General features: G+C 35.8%; 2 protein-coding genes across 2 annotated transcripts; one reads left to right on the top strand and one right to left on the bottom strand.

The window, feature by feature from the left end:
- Positions 1-3903: 3903 nt before the first annotated feature.
- LOC115453678 lies at positions 3904-7526 on the bottom strand. The gene is made up of 3 exons (XM_030182392.2): positions 7212-7526; positions 6302-6370; positions 3904-6025 (listed from the first exon to the last, which is right to left on the bottom strand). Exons 1-3 carry the CDS (start codon positions 7507-7509, stop codon positions 5454-5456), a joined length of 939 nt encoding a protein of 312 aa, XP_030038252.2. The 5' UTR covers positions 7510-7526; the 3' UTR covers positions 3904-5453.
- A 1300-nt stretch (positions 7527-8826) lies between these two features.
- Positions 8827-17010, top strand: LOC115455375. The gene is made up of 3 exons (XM_037445288.1): positions 8827-9135; positions 14408-14482; positions 15169-17010. Exons 1-3 carry the CDS (start codon positions 8916-8918, stop codon positions 15240-15242), a joined length of 369 nt encoding a protein of 122 aa, XP_037301185.1. The 5' UTR covers positions 8827-8915; the 3' UTR covers positions 15243-17010.
- Positions 17011-22260: the final 5250 nt, after the last annotated feature.

Below are 22260 nucleotides of genomic sequence, written 5' to 3'. Positions count from 1 at the left end.
GGAGACCGTTATGTCACCTACTCTAAGGCATTTCGTGGGAAGGATGATAAACTAAATTCAGAAACTTGTACTTCTCCTCTCTCATCCTCTACAATTTACGGAACAAAATCGTTGTTGTTATTGTTCTGATATTAACATTGGTGCTTAAGTAATTATTATTTTACTAATAAGTACTATGGTTCTGTGTTCTCTGAAATAAATAATTGATTATTATTATTATAACCCGACTAAATACAAAAGTCACTCTAATATATGCTAACAAATAAATAGTAATCACATAAATACTGTCTTCATTACATGTTTAATACGATAATTATCGAATCAAATTTACTTCAACCTTGTGAAACAAGCTCTCAGATTGAATAGCTATGGAAGCGGCAATAGCTCAATGTCTATTTGCTAATAGTAACCAAAATTTCAAAGTTAATTGAAAGTATTGTTACGCCCAGTGGCACTCGCCGATAATAGCGCCTACCCGAATGTGGAAAGTTCGGTGATGGAACGTTCTCGAAGGATCTCGATGTTTCCGGAACGAAGTATTAATGTTTGTTAGTAACATTATATTTACTTTGTGAACGTTGTGTATACCTGTAATTGGCATGCATATCAGCCAATTGTCAACACGCAATACTTTTTTATTTTAGATTTAAGGATATGTATGCTGGCGGTGTACCATATTAAATAAATAAATAAGTGGAAACACGATAACAGACCCGAATTATACTAGAGAGTTCTCGACTATTCCAGATCTTTCAAGAATGTTCCAACCTCAAACTAATTGGATAATAGACGATATTTTTAGAGACGGTTCGTTGGATACGGTATAGATAGTTGATTACTGATATTCTTTAATGAATTTCATTAATATATACATATAATAAAATAAATATGACACTACTACATGTTGTTAATTAACTTATGGTAAGGGGAAGATTGATAGCATTATTTTATTAAAATTACTTTGACGTTCAACAATAACATATTATATGTTTTGTAAAAAATATTCATAAGGTCGAATGTTGCATCCACTGATCCACAAAACAACGAGATTAGTTGCAACATTTTATATGAGGCTACCCGCGCATCGGCGAAACTTTATTTCATACAATTACATTCAATTGGTCTTCCTATTTAAAAATCAACCAGTATGTTGTAATAAAAGTAATAAACGCCTGATCAAGAAGTAAAATTCTTTGCCGTAAACGTGATGAAGTCTCGCGTGGTTGAGTTACAAGTTACTATTTTCCACGGCATCTATAAGCCCTGGGCCAGAATGTTAATGATTTAATATCGGTATCCTGTGCTCCTTGCTTTGCTCAGGTTTAGTGCCAATATTTGGTTGTTTCGATGTGTAATCATTCATTGCATTTATAATTTCAATCGTCCCCTTTTGCATTTCATAGATGATAAAGTTAATTTTTTCTAAGAATTTGAATCGTTCCCTTTTCGCTGACATTTCATTTTTTCAACATACTCAAATGTTATGTTTTATGAAACTAGATCTGAAATCATGAGACCTACGTTTTTTCTTTTTTTAAAATTAACATTTTGCATTCATGATTTTCACTTTGAATTTTGTGTTATTCTAAAAACACGTAGGCACCAAATGTCCTCATATATACGGCTCAAGACGTAATGACCTTTGCTTTGCAGTAAAAAAGAAGTGAAGTGACACATTTTTTTGTTTCTCTCTCTCTCTCTTTGAAAGTGACAGTGGTGACATATCTAGACTTACCTGTATTGACATATAAATTATAACCTCAGAACAATGACAAGCAATATAACATACCTTTTGAAACGACAAAATGTCTGCCATCCTCACCAGGGGCAGCTGAGTTGTTCTTAAAACAAAATTTTGGTCTGTCGCAAAGAGAATTATAATTGGTCTGTCGATTCCAAATTTCAAATTAAGAGTTTGTCACGCACTCTGATATCATAAAAGTATTTAAGAGCTTAAACATAAAAAGCACTGGAGACCTATGGGGTTTATTTGTTAAAGCGTTGCAGTCAGTAATAGACAACATTGCCCCAAGTTTGAGGAAATATTTACCTGCTGCGTCAGAGACGGCATATTTCCTGATCTTATGAAGGTTAGTAAAGTAGTACCAATTTTTAAAGCAGGTTGTCCTATCACCCCCTCTAATTTCTGACGTATTTCTATTTTACTTAAGTAAGGTATTTGAAAATAATGCTTAACCAAATGCTGGTGTTTTTTTTTAATAAAAATGGGATCTTACATAATAGACAATTCGGCTTTATAAAAGGCAGATCCAAGCAAGATGCTGGACGTGCTTTAGTCAAAATAAAATAAAAAATAAAATAATTTAGTAATCACGTAGGCGAACAAACTTGCACTTATAATATGTTAAAACAAAGCATAAGAATAATTATTATTATTTCTAAACAACTATTAAAATTACTTATATAACTATGGACATTTTAAATTAGGGATAAAATTTATAATGAAAACAAGGTACAAACCGAAGTAACCAGCTCGGGCTGGCAGGTAGTTGGAAATAGAAGGATAACACGTCGCGGTCCTCACCGGCGAGGACCAGAGCCCTAACCTAGCTAACCTACCAGCCTTTCACTAACTACCTAAGTGATGACTACCCGAAGAAGAAAGGCAGAAAGAAACTCCGGGCTTTCTTTTTTGTCATCAATGGTTCAGTACATCTTTTGTATTTTTTTTTTCAAGTCTTTCTTGTTCATAGTCACAATAGTTATATAAGCTAATGCACGCACATCACCGTTAACATGGGATAAGATGAAATTCAATCGATTAAACCTGGAGCGGCATAAAATAAATTTAAAGACAGGAAATAAAAGAGAACATAAATTCATACTTAAATGACGGTTTACAGCGTGCATTCGCCTACATTTACAATCAAAATTGTAATAATAAACATATATGAGATACCTACCACCGGTAAGACCAACAGTAGTGCGCAATTACTACGGTTTTATATTATTTTTAATTGCAATGTTTGTAAATTTGTTGATAGAAAATGAGTTATAACAGATCGTACATAATTTTATTTTATAATTTGATATTTTACGCCATAAACCAAACAATAATAATTTATTACAAATTACTAAAAAAAAAACAGAGTTGAATTAGGTACGTTAGATAAATGGAGCATTAATGAATATAAAAATTCTAGATAAAATAATCCAAATATTTTCTACGGGAATAAATTACTGGGATATAAAGAAGCTCATACCGACGGTTGAAGGCTAATTGACTTCAGCAACATAATTTTTTCGAAAAATTGTAACTTGGTTAAAAACATAAAAAATGCTGATTTAAATATGTATGAAATATAATGTCACAAAAAAATGTGGCTGAAATCAATAGGGGACCGGACTCATTTAGTTCTTTATTATTGTCAAATATTTACTTTATATAAATTATAACACAAAGAATTATTTAAATCCGGTAAAAAATCAACAAGTTATAAGTCTTTCATTTTCGGTAGAAGGGGTAAGTAACAAGAAACAGAAAAGAGGCGCAATACCCACGTGTGACGTCATCGGGCATTACGACGCGTGCGAAAGAAAGAGATGAAGCGATATTCCCACTTCGCACACACTTCGGCACATAGTAATATTTAAAATATGAATTACCGGCTCATTTTTTAACCAATTTTGATGCAGTTTTCGCAGGAGGTTTTCTTTTTCTTATTATTAACCATTGCATATAGAATAATGTACAAAATCAAACACAGGACGGTCCCCTATTAGCCTCTCGATCGTCGATATACATATAATTTGCTAATCAAGTCGCACCTAGAGTACCTTATAAAGGTTTGGGGTTCAGCAATTATATCAAATCTAAAGGAAAACATCACAAAACAAAATCATAAAAACATTTTTTAAGTTAGATAAAATGATTGATAACCGTACCCTGTATTAAACCAATATATTTAACAAAACAACTGTATACATACACAATCTGTATTCTAATAAGTAAAATATTAAGTTTTAAAATACCATCGGACATTAAATTTACAATGACAACATTCCATCATAGTTTGTTAACAAAATTAAATTAAGACATCACAGGACCAGCAATTACGGGTAGAAAAATATAATGTGTGAGGGTGCGTAATAGGCAATTACACTCTTTTTTGAAAAGTGACTAAAATTAATCTTAAGGTGATAAAATACCACTAGAAATTTATAAAAAAAATTCAATCAATAAGTGGCATTAAAATACATTTAAATATTACATTTTAAATTTTCCCGCGTAAATAAACGAAAACTCTACAGTCTACTTTGCTGACGTAATCTCGACAGTAAACATCAAGTAAGAATGTCGTGCAAAGAGAAAGAGGAAATTATTACAATTAAAATGAGCTACTATTCTTCTCATTGGTGTGTTGTTCCTGAATGTAAGAATAGTAGTGTAAAAACCCCAAAAAAATGTGGATTCAAGTGCGAACAAGTAGTTTACCGCCTTAATGACGTCATGTCGTGGCGGCACTCGTTTCGCATATTTGTAAAACAGATTAAAAAACTCAAAACTTTGAATTGAATTTAAAAAAATATTTTATAATTTTATGAACTGAAACTACTATTTTCCGATTTCTTTTTGATTAAACTGTCTTATTTATGTATTATTGGAATTTATCTCACATACACTAAATACCCTATTATACAAAAGTCTTCCAAACAATATAAAAGAAAGTAACTCAAAGAAGATATTTAAAACAAGGCTAAGAAAATTTGCAACGGAAGAAATATTTTAAATGCATGTAAAGATTGATTGAGCTAACCATAGTTTTTAAGTAACTTCATTCTGAGTGGACAATTTGTCTTTAATGAGTAAATAAATTCCCTTAACCCAAAATTCTTTGCCGTAAACGTGATGAAGTCCTGCCTGGTTGAGTTAGACCTTGCTATTTTCCATGGCATCTATAAGTCCTAGGCCTGAATGTTAATGATTTAAAGTAGGTATCCTGTGTTCCTTGTTTTGCTCAGGTTTATTGCCAATATTTGGTTGTTTCAATGCGTTGATGGCAATATCTAAATGTTTCGATGTGTAATCATTCATTGCATTTATAATTTCAATCGTCCCCTTTTGCATTTCATAGATGATAGAGCCAATTTTTTCCAAGAATTTGCGCTTTTTATTTCCTTCGATGATATTCGTTTGGTTGTTTTCAATGACATGAGCAGATCCAGTTGATTTTGGTAAAGTATTTTCGTGTATTTCGATATATTTCGTCATCGAAAATTCATCATTTGTTGGACGTTGAGCATCATCAATGATGCGTTCATCAGCAGGTTCACTTTGCGTATTTGGTTTTACAAATTTATCAGCTGACAATCTAGATGCATTGAAAATTGGTGGCTTATTTAGATTTTTCACTAATTCATCTTTTGTACAATTGTCAACTGCTGAAAAATCAATGGATTCTTTTGAAGACAGTGCCTTATTATTTTGTTCGTCATTTTTTAATCATAACTAAGCTATAGTCGTCTTTAGTTAAATTGTGTCGATTATCGATAACTCCATCATTAACTTGAGGCATAAAAAATTGAGTGGGTTCTTGTGATTGTTGCGTATTTTTATCCATTTCAAATTGGACTTTACGCTTTACTCCACTAAATGTATTATCTTGATTTAGTGTACTTTCCTTAGTTTGAGGCGTAGAAACTATTTCGGGAGACTTTAGTATTGATTTTGGTATATTATTTTCATGTTTTTTGTTATCAGAATATGAAGACTTTACTAAATATGGTGTAGTGTCTTCTTTTTCATTGGATATAATTTCATTTTGCGGGTTCTTATTATTTTTAGGGTTAGAAAATGCAAGTGATTTTATTAAACTTGTATTTTCGTGTACATTTTTTTCAGTATTGGTTGTATTATTTTTAGCTATAGGTGTAGAAGATCCCATGGGTCCTTCGCTTGGTGTTCTATTGTTTTGAACTTGAGATGTGATACGAGGCTTCTTACTGCTCGACAGTTCCTTATTCAAGTCTATAGTGTTTGATTTATGTTTATTCGCTTTGACACCTAAAGAAAATCGATAAATATGATTAGGTATGAATAGTAAAATCTATTGATTTAGTGGCGTAGTTATATTGCGGATCAAATACAGCGCTGAGGTCTTGGGTTCGAAGCCCGAGTCAACTAAAGTGATATTAGGTTTTCCTACTCAGTATCAGCCCGGAATCTAGAATTTAAAAGCGAGCATAAAAATACTAACCCGGAATTCGAACCCAGGACCTCAGAGCGGTGTTGTACAGCGGACGGAATACAACTATAATGTAAAAATAAACAAAGGTGTACCTTTATTTACTGAGGCTGATCCTAGGCTTGTGTACCGCAACGTGGAAAGAACTGCTTCGTTGACATCATCTGAAAAAACATATCGCTCAAACAAATGAGATTCTTGTTTCGTCCGAACAGCGACCACAATATAATATCTTCTTCTTCTTCTTCTTCTTGCGTCGATGTCCTCAATGCTGAGGGTCGTGACCCCCTACACGGATCATTTTATTCCGGACTATACTGCGCCAATGGTGCCGGTCTTCAGCAACGTGGATTGCTTCATACATGTTGCTGTCAAGAGCGGAGCGGATTTGGTCCGACCAGCGCATCGGATTACGCCCTCGAGATCTTTTACCTTGGACTTTGCCGGTAATAACGATCTTTTCAAGATTGTCACTATTCTTCCGGGCAATATGGCCGAAATACTCAAGGACTCGTTTCAGGCAGATGGTCGAAAGCCTAGTTGAAATCCTTAGCTCCTTACAGTAGTACAGTACAATATAATATATTGGGCACAAATTCCATACTCCATGCTGACATTGAATAAAAAAGCGAATATCACTACCGGACGGGTATTGGAACCCAGAATATCAAAGCGGTAGTCGCATTGTGCTCGCAATCCTTTACTGGTAGGTGTCTCGTATGCGAGGGGCCGTCGCCGCCATCGCTAAAGTCCCTTACAGCCCTTCAATACTTGTCCGACATATAAACTACGACTTGGTTTCCAGGTTATTTTTTGAGTATTGGACCTCGCAGGCTACACCGGGGGGACCCGCGAATGGGATACTGGATCCCTCGGCTTAGCGAGTGCAGGGTCCTGGAGGAAAGTTGGGAAGGGATAGCTGGGAAGCAAGTGTGGGGGAAGGATGAGGAAACCTCATAGGATCGGAGGAGGGGAGAAGGCTAGGGACTGAATTCAACCACTTACTAGTACTAGATACAATCTCGCACAAATGCCGCTTCCAGTCCGCCGCTGGTATCTCATTCTTCCTAACTCGCTCTTCAATCGATGAGTCCTCGCTGGGGTAAACGATCACAGCCGTGTTATCCGTCAGACGATGAACTTTCACCCACGATTCCGGCACGAAGGCATACTTAGTTTCATTCTCACTTTTAGAATTTACGAACGTAACAACATGATACTTTGTCGCCATGTCGTCACAAGTGCAGCCACGACGCCGCGCCGCAACGCTCAGTACTCCAGAGTCCAGCACGAACTGACGCATGCGCAGAATAAAGGCGGCAGCTCGCGTAAGATAACAGATATTTAATTAGGGCCGCCATCACCTAAGTTGCCGACGCCGGATAAACAGGGAAAAAATCCTGGACTTTGAATTGAATTTGGCCTAAATATGGGTTTGTCCCCGAACACCTCTGAAAAAATATGTTTTTCAACGCGCGGGGGCACAGATCGGGGCGTTCGATCGTAGACTATTTTGCCATGCCTTGGCCGCATTCACCGTTTATGAATTTTTTTGACTAAGATTTATTTCAATTTAACGCTTATCTATAAAAAAAATTATGGACCCCGGACCCCTCTCAAACTAGGACAAATCCGGGGAAATTCGGACGGATGGTAACCTTATATTTCATTAGCAAAATGACCGCAAAATTGTATTTTAGTTTGGATTAATCACAATCAACAGGAAACAGTATATTATCAACCGACGTCCAAATGTTTTAATTATGTCACCAATTAAAACGGGTATTTTATGATTAGTAAAAACTTTTTAACAAAACATTATACCGCCTTCTAAAAACCAAAAAAATATTTAACTTTAATACACTGGTTACCAATTTTAGAGTCGGGGATTAAAATAATTTGTTGTGATATCGTTTTAGCCGATCATCATTCGGAAGATGCAAAGTTGTAGTCAAACTGTAGGTCGTGCCTTATGTTTCACCTCATATCACTCTAATTAGAATAATTAAGTAACTTTTGTTTTTTATTTAAGTTAAATTGTTTAAATGTTAAACATTGTTGACGTTTATCTACCAGAGCGACATAATCAGGGTATGATTTAGCCCTGAAGCAATTGAAAAAGAAAAATGAATTCTGAAATGTTTTTGTAAGCATTCCTTTTAATAAATACAGAACTTTCTTATGTATGAAAATTGCCGGGATCATTTTTAAGGTTCCCTGCCTCAAAAGGGACTCTTATAGGATCACTTTGTTGTCCGTTTGTCCGTCTGTCTAAGACAGTCTTTCTCATAAACGCGTAGAGCTATCAAGTTGAAATTTATGTCATATACTCGTGTGTAAGGTCTCTGTCAGCTGTGAAGATATCAAACTTGTAAGTCAACGGGATTACAAGTTATGACCGTTTATATATTTACCCGGGTAAGTGGCCTATGTCGCTCCCAGGGTCTCAAACATCATCGAAATCCGTTGGGCGTGTTTTTGAATGTTTCGCACCAGACAGACGCGGCGGTGGACTTTGTTTTATAATATGAAACGATAATGTAACTATGGATTACGTACTGCCATCTATACGCGAGCGGAATACATTAGCGGCCAACCAATTCTGTCATATATAGGTGTATTTTTATGGGCAGTTCCCACAAAGCTGCTCACTGCTGATCGTTGCAGACCGCTCAGACAACCCGCGTATAACCGCACTTATTTTACGAAATGTCTTCATATTCCATAGTAAAGTTCGAGAATTTCAAAGGTAGAGCGTCCAAATATGTATTCGTGCCGGAATCCTGGGTGAAATACCGCCGTCCCATTGACAATGTGTGTGTGATTTATTTGCCCGCCGACGAAGCGTCGATAGAAGAACGCGCTAAGAACTTGGAGACACCGGCAGCCGATTGGAAGCAGCACCTGTGTCAAGTAAAAGACATTGCAGGTAAATGCACTGGTAATAAAGTCGAGACGCTGCCGCCAGCCAAGCGGCGTGCTATCCGTATTTTAGAAGCTGAGTATTCGAAAATTATAATACAAAAAAATATATTAAAATTAAACTATTTTTCGCATTTTATCGCGATTTTTATATTGGCATTTTCTCACGACGTTTCGAAGATTTGTTGTGACCAAGAAGGCTGCAAAGTCTTCGAAACGTCGGGAGACAATTAAAATATAAAATTGCTATAAAATCAGAAAAATAGTTTAATTTTCATGTCGAACATTCGCGTAAACATAAGAAATCATTACAAAAAAAATATTAAACACACAATGTTATCTTTACTTTGGTTGTAATTTTATTTTATAATACGTATACCATATCAATAATTCCATAATTAAAATGTCCCTTAGGTTAATAGTTGACTCCAAGCTTCTCCTAATTAATTTCAATTTGCAACGAACATTATTAAATAAGCAAGTTAATAGTGAACATTTCGGTAGTAGTTAATATTTTTTTAAAGAAATTATTCGTAGAACTGCATATTTCGGGAAGGGCCTTAAGCCTTGTGACTGCCCAGTAATTACGCTGGCTAATGTCCCTCAAACCGAAACACAACAGTGCATGCACATGCTGCTTGCTAGTAGAAATAGCGTACTTACCAACTTTGTATGCAAAAGGGTTGTAAAAAAACAAACGATTCAATGGACAATTGATGACAAAATTAAAGCCCGTAGTTTCTTATTGCCTTTCTTCTTCGGGTAGTCATTGCTTAGGTAGCTAGTGAAAGCCTGGTAGGTTAGCTAGGTTAGGGCTTTATCGTCACCACAATGTGCACAACTTTATCGACAAGCCAGGGATACCGTGGTGGAATTCTCCAAACGCCCCAAATTCACAGGGCGGAAGAGAAGCTTTCCCTACGATATCTGACATTCCGAAGCAGTTTTTAAGTAAATTTTGGCATCAATTTAATCAAGCTGTGTGTGGACTTCTTTTCATTTGAATAACGAATATTTTTACTGAAAATTCTTGTTTTAGTTTCTGATTTTCTTATCACTGTGGTTTCGTGCGAATATGGCGATGTTGTCGCTGCGACGAATTCCTATACTGGAAATTTCATTAGGGCATATAACATTGAAATTACTTTTTATTGTTATTTATTTTGTTCAAAGCTTACACTTTTTTTCTTTACATCTACGGCTCAAGTAACTTATTGCAAAGTGTTGTTTCCAAGTAGATAAGAATCTGGTTTCATTGAGTAATGTGATGTCAAAATGACCCTGTAGTTGGTCTAGAAGTGCCGGCAGATTGAACTCAGTATTGGTAGCTAATAATATATTTCAGTTGTGTGCTTAGCAGTTTACTTTGTAAGTTGTTTTAATGTTCTATTTTCAATAGGTTTTTTATTTGTTGTTCATCCAATAATATGAAAAAGAAGCCGTTTTGTGCAATTAACAATAAATATGTCTAAGAAGTGAGACTGCAATTCGTATTTTAAATATTAGAATGTGCGCGTAGGGGTATCGCGCTCACTTTTTCTCTCGTGCATCGTATGCCCGATGACGTCACTAGATATCATTACATCTCTCATTCGTTTTTTAACGTTTAGCACTTCCATCAGATTTCAATGGCTTACTCGTTTATTTTTTATCGGATTCTCGATCGTGCTTTTGTGTTAGATTTTTAAGTGATGTCTAATTCTGATAAAAAATCAGAGTAAATAGCCTCCTGTCTTATCACATTACTAATGAATTGCAAATAAATACATGCCTGACGACACTATACAGTCTGAGTCCGGGACTTCGTGCGCGTGGATGAGTTTTAATGAAACCGAGCTTATATTCCGGTTCCAATTATACTTCGTCTATTTGTGAAAATTATAATAGTATTCTCAGTTGTAACAAACAAAAACAGATAAACAGAAAAGGATTCTAAAAATCGCTGAGTTGTTCTAATACTAACTCTTGTTCAACCACCGTAATTATCCTACTTATATTATAAATGCGAAAGTTTGTGAGGATGTATGTATGTAAGTTCCTCTTTCACGAAAAAACTACTGAACGGATTTGAATGAAACATTACAGTAATATTGGTTATACAACAGAATAACACATAGGCTACAATTTATAATGATTTTGTGTAATTTGGTCATCATACAACGATACATATCAAGCAAATCGGAAAAAAACATGCTATCTTGGCGTACGCTGCCTAAACCGTTGGATTCAGACAAAGATGATGTACCGTAGGTAGGGATTGAAATCCGGTACAAATTTAAATCCGGCGGATTCAGCCGGAATCACGAGAATTCCGCCGGATCCGGATTGGTATTTTGGGTGTTCAACATAGCGCATATTTCTAACTTCATGGCATAATATAAGGAATAATCTACGGGGAAAAATAGAAACGATTTTGTGCGAAAATCAACGCTTATTTATTTATAATTATTATCAGTCAGTTATTATGTAATAATCAGTCTCAAAGATTACAAGCAAGTGAATTATTTATGGTTTAAATTAAGTTAAACCCGTTCATAAAAACTAAATTAAATCAACATCAAATTCTTCTATATTCTAAATTAAAATTTTCAAAATCAACAGCTTATGGATACTATACCCATGCATTAATTAGAGCACAGATCACTTTTCTTGTTGGAAATACGCTCTTAGAAAACAAATTGTATTCGTAGTATCATCCTTAAGCTTACTTCTCAAGGAACTGCAAATATAACCATCGGCCGAAAAAGCCCTTTCAGCTTCAACACTGGTTGGTTTCACTAAAGTCAAAAAGTCATATATTAGAGACAAGTATTTCCCTCTATCTCCTTCAGTTTCATAGGCGCTCATTTCTTTCTTAAGTATTTTTTCATAATCTCAAGATCATGGCAACATCGCGCGCCTCGGTTTTGCATACGCCGTGTGTTTTAGTACTTTCGCACGGTTTTGATAAGAGAAATTACGTTTTTCTTAATATATCGGAACCGGTCTCCGGATCCGGTGATATTGTTGGATCCGGTAGGCAACGAAAACGTACCGGATCCGCCGGATTACCGGATCCGCCGGACCGGATTGCAATCCCTAACCGTAGGATTGTTGTCTTAAGTAGTTCTAAATAAAAGTCCGCGACTGGATATATCTACCTTTTATATGGAAGCCACTATGACCAAAATAGTGAGCCATGAATATAATTGAATCGGATACTTTTACACAATGCACATTTTAGAATATTTATCAAACTCTCATCAAAATAAATACATCTATCTATACTAGTGATGTAACGAATGTAATTTTTTGAACATTCGCGAATGCGAATGCGAATGCGAATATCTGCTACCGACATTCGCGAATGCGAATGCGAATGCGAATGTTTAGTTTTTGTTCAAATTTGGCGCCAATTTTCTATGGCTAAATATTTAATTAAATGGTATGTTTTAAGAAAGAGTTATAGTTTATTGTAGAAGAATATTGTTTTAGTTTATTTAATATATTCTTTAGATATTTATTCAAGATAATAATTATCTAAACATTAAAAAGTTATGTAAAGACTGATAAAAAAATTATAGAAGAATTTGTTTCTGTTTTTTTCAAATGCTTTTAATTTCTTACTTGCTATTGTGTTACAAGTTCTAATGAGAATTGAATTTTTTAAGCTTTATTAAAGTAAACGAAATAATTTTGTGTTGACCTCAGAGCGCTGCCGTACCGCACATGCAGTAGAACTATGCCACCGAGGCAGTCTCCTATTATCTTCAAATATTTTTTTTCTGATATTAACATTCGCAAAACATTCGCAGAAATTTTGCGAATGCGAATATCCAAAATATGCGAATATTCGCGAATGCGAATGCGAATGCGAATATTCGTTACATCACTAATCTATACATCGCTTTAAGTATTTAATGTAGATTAACTTTGTCTTTTACACTGAATAATTTGGCCGAATAGTTTAAAAGTTATCACGATATGATTGACTTGAATGGACTGCCATAAAGATTCTCGATTTTCTCTAAATCTGCAGAACGGATTTTTATGAAATTCCGTATGGATATAGTTAACCCTGGGAAGGTTATAGGCTAGTTTCTATCCCGGGGAAAAGTCTAGCAGGACAAAGAAGTCGCGAGCAAAAGCAAGTAATATATATAAATAAGTAGCTACTAGATATATATATATCTCATTTTAAAGATAAGTAATCGACTACTTCCGAGCTGTAGAGCGTGTCTCTCATACGCAGGCTTGCCCATTCTCTTTCTATAACTAATAGGATGCTAGAAACGTGTGCATGATTTAACCATAAATCGATGCTTGAAAGGCAATCATATCTAAGCGATAATCAGAAATTTGGATTTTAATATGAAAATTCATAACAATGAAACTTTTTATTTTCTAAAGATGTAGTCTAATGATATTAAAACTGTCCTAGACCTATAAAACCTAGATCAAATGACGTAGAAAAAAAGGGCGATTCATAATATTTATATAATTGATTTTCGGTATATTTGTCGCTTAGATATGATCGCCTTGCAAGCGTCGAATTATATATTGTTTTGCAAATGGCGCATGGAAAAGAATTGGCCAATCAGACCCCTCCACATCTCCCACTGGCATCTCCACTCATAATATACCTATATTTATTATAATATGGCTACAATGACCCCGTGGCATTACAATGACACTTAACCCAGGCCGATAAATTGTAGGAAATGAAATTAATTGACAATCTACCGTTTAATTATATTACACTGGTGGTAGGTCTCCCATATGTGAGAGGCCGCCTGCGTAGGTGCCACCGCAATGTCTATTTCTGCCGCCAAGCAGTGTGTAGTCACTGTGTTCCGGTTTGAACGACATTGTAGCCAGTGTAACTGGACATAATAAGACTTAAAATCTCATGTCTCAGGATGGCGAGCGCAGTGGAATACCGAACAATACTTTGTAATTCAAGGTGTTGGCGTTTCTGCTGATTATGGTCAGTCGTATCGCTTACAATCAGGCGAACGGCAAGCTCGTCTAGTCATTGAAAGCAATAAATACATACATATTTTATCCCATAGGGTAATTGTAACGTCTTTGACAATATACCTGCGACATATGTATGACAGACGCAACGATTGTACGTGGTCGACGATAGAGCACGCTTTCTTTGAAGTTACCTATTCACTCGTGACTTGAAGACGCCCAGATTATCGGGAAATATAGACTGTAGACTGTCTAAATAACGTATGGCATAGGGAAACAAGGCTAAGATCGTCCAGTTCAGTAACTTGTGTGTTTGTTTCCAGATAATTACTGCGATGCCATGATTGCCACCATGCAGTACGACGCTAAGGATCCAGTCGTCGGTACAAGCACTGAAGGTAACACTCGAAAGGATAGGTAGAGGTGCAACCAGGGCGTTCACATTTCGCAATGTGTATTCCGTCCCGTAGTGTAATACACCGTGATTTTATAGTCTTTTGGAACCAAAATGTTGTTACTTAGAACAATTCGTAGGACCAAAAAAAAGTGAATTATTTGTTTTTAAAGAAGTAAATCACACTGAAAATAAAATGTACAATATAATCGTGATAAAATAGACATGGTCATCTGTTTTTTTGGTGGACTGTACTGTTAGTAGCAGCACAGATGTAAAATAACATTGACAAATACAAACTATTTGTTCAAAATCTGAACTAAAATGGCGACCAAAACGTCACTGTTATAACCTATCTATTCACTTGAACAACAAATAATTTTACTTATTTGACTAATATTTTTTATTCAAATCCAGGTTTACACTTAGACTCGAGTTCTTATATCATGAGCGCCACTCCGTACACAACCACAAGCTATCAATATTGACCATACTAAATTCAGTTTGAATGGATTGCAGTGCAATTCAGTTGAACACAGTGAATGTATATGTCGATATAAATTAACGTTTATTGTGTAATATCAATAGCTTTTTATAACTTTGAAGAAAGTGCACTCTCCACATCAGCATCTTGCCGCGTCTGACCTAAATTAGTTAATATTTATTTTTATGATAATATATTGTTCCCAGAACAAACAAAGAAAGACGCACATCTACACAACCGACAATGGAAGACTTGGCGAACAAGTCTAGCTACAGTATAGTAGATGTAACCATGGACGAGCCAAACGATAGCATTCTACAACCAAACGCATCCCAGTCATTTATTGACAATAGGAACAATATTTCAGCACAAATCGAAAATTATCTCTCTCAAATTCAAGAAGCTGGGTCTTACCTCTTAAATTTACTAAAAGAGGACGTAGTACCAAGACGGGAAAAAAGGATTGTCCACGTGCCGCCGGAGTTCGACGAAAATGACACAAGATGGACACTGAGACATCGGCAGCCGGGCCCGGGGCTGAAAGAGCTCATTGAAAACTCCGAAGTGTATGTTGAGGTGGATAAACTTAATAGATACACAGGTATGGCAACTTCAAGCGAATACCTCACTAAGGTATTGATGACGATTATTTTTACTGACGAAGCGCTGTCTTATTGTAATATGTTTGCACAGAAAAAGAACAAATTGGATAATAATGCAGTGAACGTGCTGTTTGAATTCGTAAAAGGTTTTGCTTCTAGAAAGGGTTGGCCTGCTGTTGATTTAGTGACTTTTAACGACTGGGTACGAAGCAAACTACGAAGTATGAAAATTCAGTTGCTGCCCTAAGTTCTCGCGCTGGACATTGTCAAGCACGCGTGCGCCGACGCCGGGTGGATCCATTATACATTATCAGATTTGTTATTGGCTTTCGTATGGCCAATGGGATAGTTTAGAGCAAGGCTCCATCTTTCCGATCCGTACTCCTTCTTCAGTAGAATAATATTTTGTGAAACAGATAAGTAATTTCAGAGTTCTCCAGTAAGTGTTACACATTTATGTATGTAAGCCATATGCAGTCCTCGGCAGCGAATAGCTCTTTGTTTCGGTTTCTTAGAGCGGATACATTAAGTACGGTTTAGTTTTGAATTCGACGGAGTAATTTGACAGATGAAGTGTTGCAAGCGGTACAGGAATCCAAACAGTTATGACGCAAATATCGATAACACAATATCGAAATTTCAAGTTTATTTTAAATATTTTAAGTTTACTCGTGGTAGATCTCTCATATGTGAGAGTCCGCCTGGCTAGGTATCTCCGCAATGTCTATTTCTGCCGCCAAGCAACGGTATGTAGACACTGTTTTGTTCCGGTTTGAAGGACATTGTCGCCAGTGTAACTACTGGACATACTGAGGCTTTACATCTCATGTCTCAGGATGACGACCGCAGTAGAATACCAAATAATACTTTGTAATTCAAGGTGTTGTTGTTTCTACTGTTTATCGGTCGTATCGCTTACCATCAGGCGAACGGCATGCTCGTCTCGTCATTCAAAGCAATAAAAAATACTCCATCGAATTAAAATCTCGAGTATAATTGTACGTTTTTACTGATTCTTTCTATACCTTGATGTTCATTACTAAATATTGTACACTCAACAGCCTTCGCCGCCGTTAACACACGATTCTAGTGCCCTAAACACGAATACTACAGAATTTCGCCAAATGTTCGTAGCGGAGTACAGTTTTACAATGCAGTACGTCTCAAAACTGATTCCAACAGCCGATTTGTATTTACTCTTAACTACCATGGGTTAACGATTCGAAGTTTATACGCATCCAATGTTCACGCTGCAGTATTTTAGTTCTTAATGCGCTTACGGGGTGCTGTGTAAATTTCTATACAAAACGTGTGTATGTACTTATACGCACGTAAAAAGTTATACTTCTTTGGCGGAAGAAGATAGAAATCTTTCTAAAACATTAAAATTAAGCTATTTTTCGTATTTTATTGCGGTTTTTATGTTTTAGTGGTCACGGGGGGAATTGAACCACGAAGGATGCAAAGTCTTCGAAACGTCGGGAGAAAACTTAAACATTAAAACCGCGGTAAAATCCGAAAAATTGTTTGATTTAATGTCTAACATTTGCGTAAACAATATCTTTCTAAAAATTATCCTTCGCGTTATCCTATATTTGTAGGAAAACGACACTTTAATAGAAAAAAAAGGTATTTAACAAATTGAAAAAAAGTTTTATTATAATGTATTATGTAGTTAAATAAATTTTGTTTTAATATAAATGATAAAATATTTTTTTCTAGACTAATAATTGTTATTTGTATCTATTATTAATGTATTTGTACACTTATTAAATATTAAATTAAATTAAATAATAATGTAATAATTTAACTAATGACTAGCTAATAGGGGACCGGACTCATTTTTGTTCTTTATTATTATCAAATATTTACGTTATATAAATTATAACATAGAAAGAATTATTTAAATCCGGTAAAAATCAACAAGTCATAAGTCTTTCAATTTCGGTAGAAGGGGCAAGTAACGAGAAACAGAAAAGAGGCGCAATACCCACGTGTGACGTCATCGGGCATTACGACGCGTGCAAAAGAAAGGGATGAAGCGATATCCCCACATCGCGCCCACTTCGGCACTTAGTAATATTTGAAATATGAATTACAGGCTCATTTTTTAACCAATTTTAATGCAGTTTTCGCAGCAGGGTTTCTTTTTAGTATTATTAACCATTACATATAGAATAATGTACAAAATCAATCACAGGACGGTCCCTATTTCATGGTGTCGGTTGTTCGTGTTGGTGCGCGCGCGCTTCGTAAAATATACTCTCATCATTGTTCCCTTCCACGCCAAAAGAAGTACAACTTCAATAATTTACTTAATTGAAACTATAACTTAGGGGCCGTTTAAGTATTACGTAACGCGATTTGGAACGGACGGGAGTCTTGTAAAACGTTACGATGCGTTACGTATTTCAGCGACTTTCTGGTACTATGCGTAACATTATTGCGAATATTAGAAAATAGTTGTTACTTTAGAGTAACGTAACTTTTGGAGGCTGTGGGGGGGGGGGGGGGGTACAGGAAATTAAATATTAACCTAAATGACCTCAACTGGAGACCCCGTGGAACGCCTTGACGTGTTCAGTGTAAAACATATATTAAATTAGGGAGTACGTACAATAATACAGTAATATATAATGATCCTTAACATTACTTATTTTGTTAATTATATTACTAAAACCTAATCAAATATTTCTTTCTTACTTTATATTTCACAAACACTTTTTATCGTAAATTCCATATTTTTGCACTTACCTTAGTTTTTACATAGACTGTATATAAAGGACTGCCCGTATGATCTTTCCTTTCTGCTAAGTATGGACAGTGCCCATGCACACATCTATCAAACCTGTTGTGGTGTGCGTAAAACAGACGTGTTACATATTTATTCATGTGTGCATCCATAACGACTTGAAACGGTATATTGTGTTGTCTTTCTATGTAGTAGTTACATAGAAAGCGACAGTGAACACATGGCACGTCCTTTCTAGATGGTCTGAGTTCTTATAATTTTCTTTGTGATTATATTTTAATTATTGACATATTTTGTGTATAAGTTTATTTGTATTTCTTTTTATATTATATGGATAATACCCATGTAGTAAGGGTAGCAAAGTAAATAAAGTTTAAATAAATAATAACACTTTTATTCAAATAAATTATTTGGTTTTATTTAATTTCATAGCGTCTATCGCTTTCCCTCGGCACGTGACTTTAAGGAACGAGTGTTCGTAGACTCTGTAGAGTTCGTAGCACGAGAGGAAGTGCTACGTGCCTACGCCGGACTACGTGCGCTACGAAGACTATACAGTGTTTTTGCGCATGGGTATACCTTATTTTCATTGCTTTTACAGCTATAAATAATAATAACAAGAAATAGTTTTACATTTGATCATGCGTGGTAAAATGCAAAAAACAATTAAATAAAAATACATGATAATTATTGGAGCCTTCTTCAGAGTGTTCAGCGACTGCAGACTTCATAGCAGTGGCGAAGCGTCCATACAAGCCGATTCCTACCGGGTTACCTTTTGTAAATTAATTAAAAATAATAAAAGAAAAACATAACAATATAACTAGAATGAAAATAGTGTATTCAAACAAGTCATCTTATATTTATTAAATTAAATCAATACTTTAATGATATCTTTCGTTCCTATCAATTCGTTAAATCGTAACTCGCGCGCAGTGCTCGCGCCTTATAGTGTTCGAAGTGAACCCGGCCGCGCATAGCTTGCCTCGCGATATTGTTGTCTCTTTCACACGCAGCGCGGTGTCTTTGTCTAATCTTTTGGAAGTGACGTAAAAATACATGTGTGCGTGCGTGTCTGTGTACTTCAGGGTAACCCGAGAATTTGCGGCTTCATGTTGAGCTATTGGCGCGAAATATTTTTAATAATTTAGAATGTATAATTAGTGTTTGTGCGTTATTAACCCAGCGAGCGTGTGGTGAAAAAATGTAACAAGGAGTATGAGGCAGGGGGTATGACATACCCTTAAAAAATTGGCTATAAAACTTGTTTCTGAAGAAGTATTATACTATTTATTTTTGGTATAATAAGACAACACCATCATAACGCATTGGAAATAAAACAATCGCGCCATTTTAACAATTTTATTTTTTACCTCGATGGAAATAAGTCACTTTGAATTTCAAACAAACACTTTCAGTCTCTTAAAACTAAAAGGAACTAAAGTAAAACCAGTTTTATGATAAAAAAACTTAATCGTATGATAGAATATGAAACAATTTTCTTTATAAACTAAAAAATCACAAAAAATTTAGGAACGTCTTAGGAACTGGAAATAAAATCTGCAGTTTTGCAAAAAACGTTGCATGCTCCACACTAATAGCCTTTCCTCAGCTTGTTCATGAGTATTTTGTCTTATGATTATTTTTGTTGGGGTAATCTCTACATCTAATAAAATGACCAGGAACATTTTGAGTCGATGAAAGTGATTCGTTGATCTGGGAAGAAATTGTCTGACGTATATAAATCGGAATATAGATTTTTGTCATTTCACATCTTTAGGTGTTCGTAAACTAAAGCCAAGCCTAAGTTACGGATGAAATCGGTCCATTTAGTGTCTTTGCCATGATTTTCACGAAACATAGGACCCTGGGGCCCGTGGGCCCCTCTCAGGGAATCCACAGAGAGTAAAATAAAAGTTAAAGAAAAACTATAAAGTGCACGCTTTTGCACTCTTGTATATCTAAAAATAAATACAGAAGTAAACTGCTAGTAAAACAAATTTAAGAATCCAACTGAACAACATCAACCCAAACATTACGACTTTGGTCGCAAAAAGGTCGCATAAAGGTGGCATTAGTGGTCCGCACTAAATAAAAGTTTGCGAAACCCTGTTCTAGTAAGTACATCTTCTATCATGGACCCCGAGGTTGTTTTTCTATTTTCAACATCCATTTTCTATTAAAATCTACAATTAAACAAAGAAAATAAGTTAAAATAGCAGAAAAAGCAATTTTAGTTTTGTCACACCAGCTATGGGGCGAGGGTATACACGTACCCGAACTCAGTTTGCAAGCGTGTAACTCGAATGCAGGTTGCCGCGACACTGTGATCACGCCACTATTACCTTCCGCAACCCTGTAACTCCAGCTACTCAAAGAGACTATAAGTTTGAAAGTCAGGCGCAAAAAATATACGCCAGTAATTAACATGGGGGGTATGACATACCCCGCCACACGCTCGCCGGGTTAATTCTTGTTGGACTCTTTTAGGTACCCATGTTCAAAATATATGAATATTTTGTACTTAAATTTAGAGACTAGACATAATATGTTAGAAGGAAATTATTAAGTATTATGATATTTTACTGATTTTAATTTATTGTGAACAGCGTATTACATTATGTTAACTGTAGAAAAAATATTTCGTCGGGTTCCCTTTTGAAAATTTTCACCCTTCGCCACTGCTTCATAGAGCATTTTCAGGTTAGCTAAGTATACGTTCTTTTTACGCGGGTTCTATATTGACTTATACTTTTTATCTGTTACTGTAATAAATTCGCACCAAATATAACGGAATGAATCAGCGGCTCGTTTGTAACCTCTGCAAGCCATTTTGTACAGGTTAATACTTAATACATGAAAGAAATCTGTAAAACACGTTTTGCCTTTAAAGTTTAAAAGCATACTGAACATGTACCCTCGTCGTTCTCACTCACCAGGGACGGCGCGCAATGGCCGACATTCATTTGGCGCGAAAATAAATTCATCGTCGTCATTTAATCCCTAGAAATAATATGCCAACGCGAGCGGGCGTGCGCGGTGTGGCGGCGCGGCGCGGTGCGGCGACGCTGTCCGCACTGCTCTGTGTCGGGCATCCGTCCCGTTCCCCGTATCTTATCCATGTTATTTAACAACCCATTTTTAGTATTGTTTGATGCATACTTATCTTTTCCTGTAAGCTCTTATTATTTTTAAACAATAACCGGCCTAATTAACGGATGTATGGTTGATAAGTGCAGTATCAGGATTGCCTCGGAGCTGCAGTTACCTACATTGCGGTTGGCTCGGATGTTATGGTTGTTTACGATCTGAATGTAGGTGCGATATACTGGTTACAGATACGAATATCAAATTATTTACAATTATTCATTAGTTTTGGATTCGGTTACCAAGCGAAGAAAACAGGCAAGGACTTCGCGCCTTGCTCCTCAAATCTGTTTCTCGTTTGTTTGTCAAAGTTCCATGGCTTAACCACTAAACTTAATTTGATTATGTACGGGTAACTGTAAATCCTTACAGAGGACATTTTCAATATTAGCTACAAACAGAATTCTACGTCAAAACCACAAACAAAATATTATTATTAATTATTCTACACAAACAAGACACATATACACCATCGGAATACCGTGACATCATTAAATCTTATGTTACTAAAATTATAAATGCGAAGTTTTACCACAATGTTCGGAAGTTTGTTAAAAGTAACCGCAGTATCAACTGAACTGTTTTAATGAAATTCAGTTCACATATAGACGATGCCCTGGATTGACACATGCGCTACTTTGTATCCCGGTAATGTGCTCTCGTAGGAAATAATGGAAGTTTTACATCGACAGCGCTGGTGTCTTCGGGACTTTGTAGCGGGAAAGGCTTTTCACATAGGCAAAGCCTCAAACAATACCTGGTATTAAACAAATGTCAAATCATGGCCTCGGTGGCGC

Source organism: Manduca sexta, unplaced genomic scaffold (genome assembly GCF_014839805.1).
Source record: "Manduca sexta isolate Smith_Timp_Sample1 unplaced genomic scaffold, JHU_Msex_v1.0 HiC_scaffold_1441, whole genome shotgun sequence".
NCBI lineage: Eukaryota > Metazoa > Arthropoda > Insecta > Lepidoptera > Sphingidae > Manduca > Manduca sexta.
Note: the sequence above shows the minus strand (reverse complement) of the source record. Positions and strands in the feature narration are given on the sequence as shown.

What these genes read in the sequence shown, in the direction of transcription:
- LOC115453678 (XM_030182392.2), bottom strand. Translation starts at nt 7,509, where the DNA reads ATGCGTCAGTTCGTGCTGGACTCTGGAGTACTGAGCGTTGCGGCGCGG. An exon ending in CGAGATTGTATCTAGTACTA is followed by an intron (nt 6,371 to 7,211) that starts GTAAGTGGTTGA and finishes ATGTTTTTTCAG; the next exon opens with ATGATGTCAACGAAGCAGTT. An exon ending in ATCAGCCTCAGTAAATAAAG is followed by an intron (nt 6,026 to 6,301) that starts GTACACCTTTGT and finishes GATTTTCTTTAG; the next exon opens with GTGTCAAAGCGAATAAACAT.
- LOC115455375 (XM_037445288.1), top strand. Translation starts at nt 8,916, where the DNA reads ATGTCTTCATATTCCATAGTAAAGTTCGAGAATTTCAAAGGTAGAGCG. An exon ending in TCAAGTAAAAGACATTGCAG is followed by an intron (nt 9,136 to 14,407) that starts GTAAATGCACTG and finishes GTTTGTTTCCAG; the next exon opens with ATAATTACTGCGATGCCATG. An exon ending in CGTCGGTACAAGCACTGAAG is followed by an intron (nt 14,483 to 15,168) that starts GTAACACTCGAA and finishes TATTGTTCCCAG; the next exon opens with AACAAACAAAGAAAGACGCA.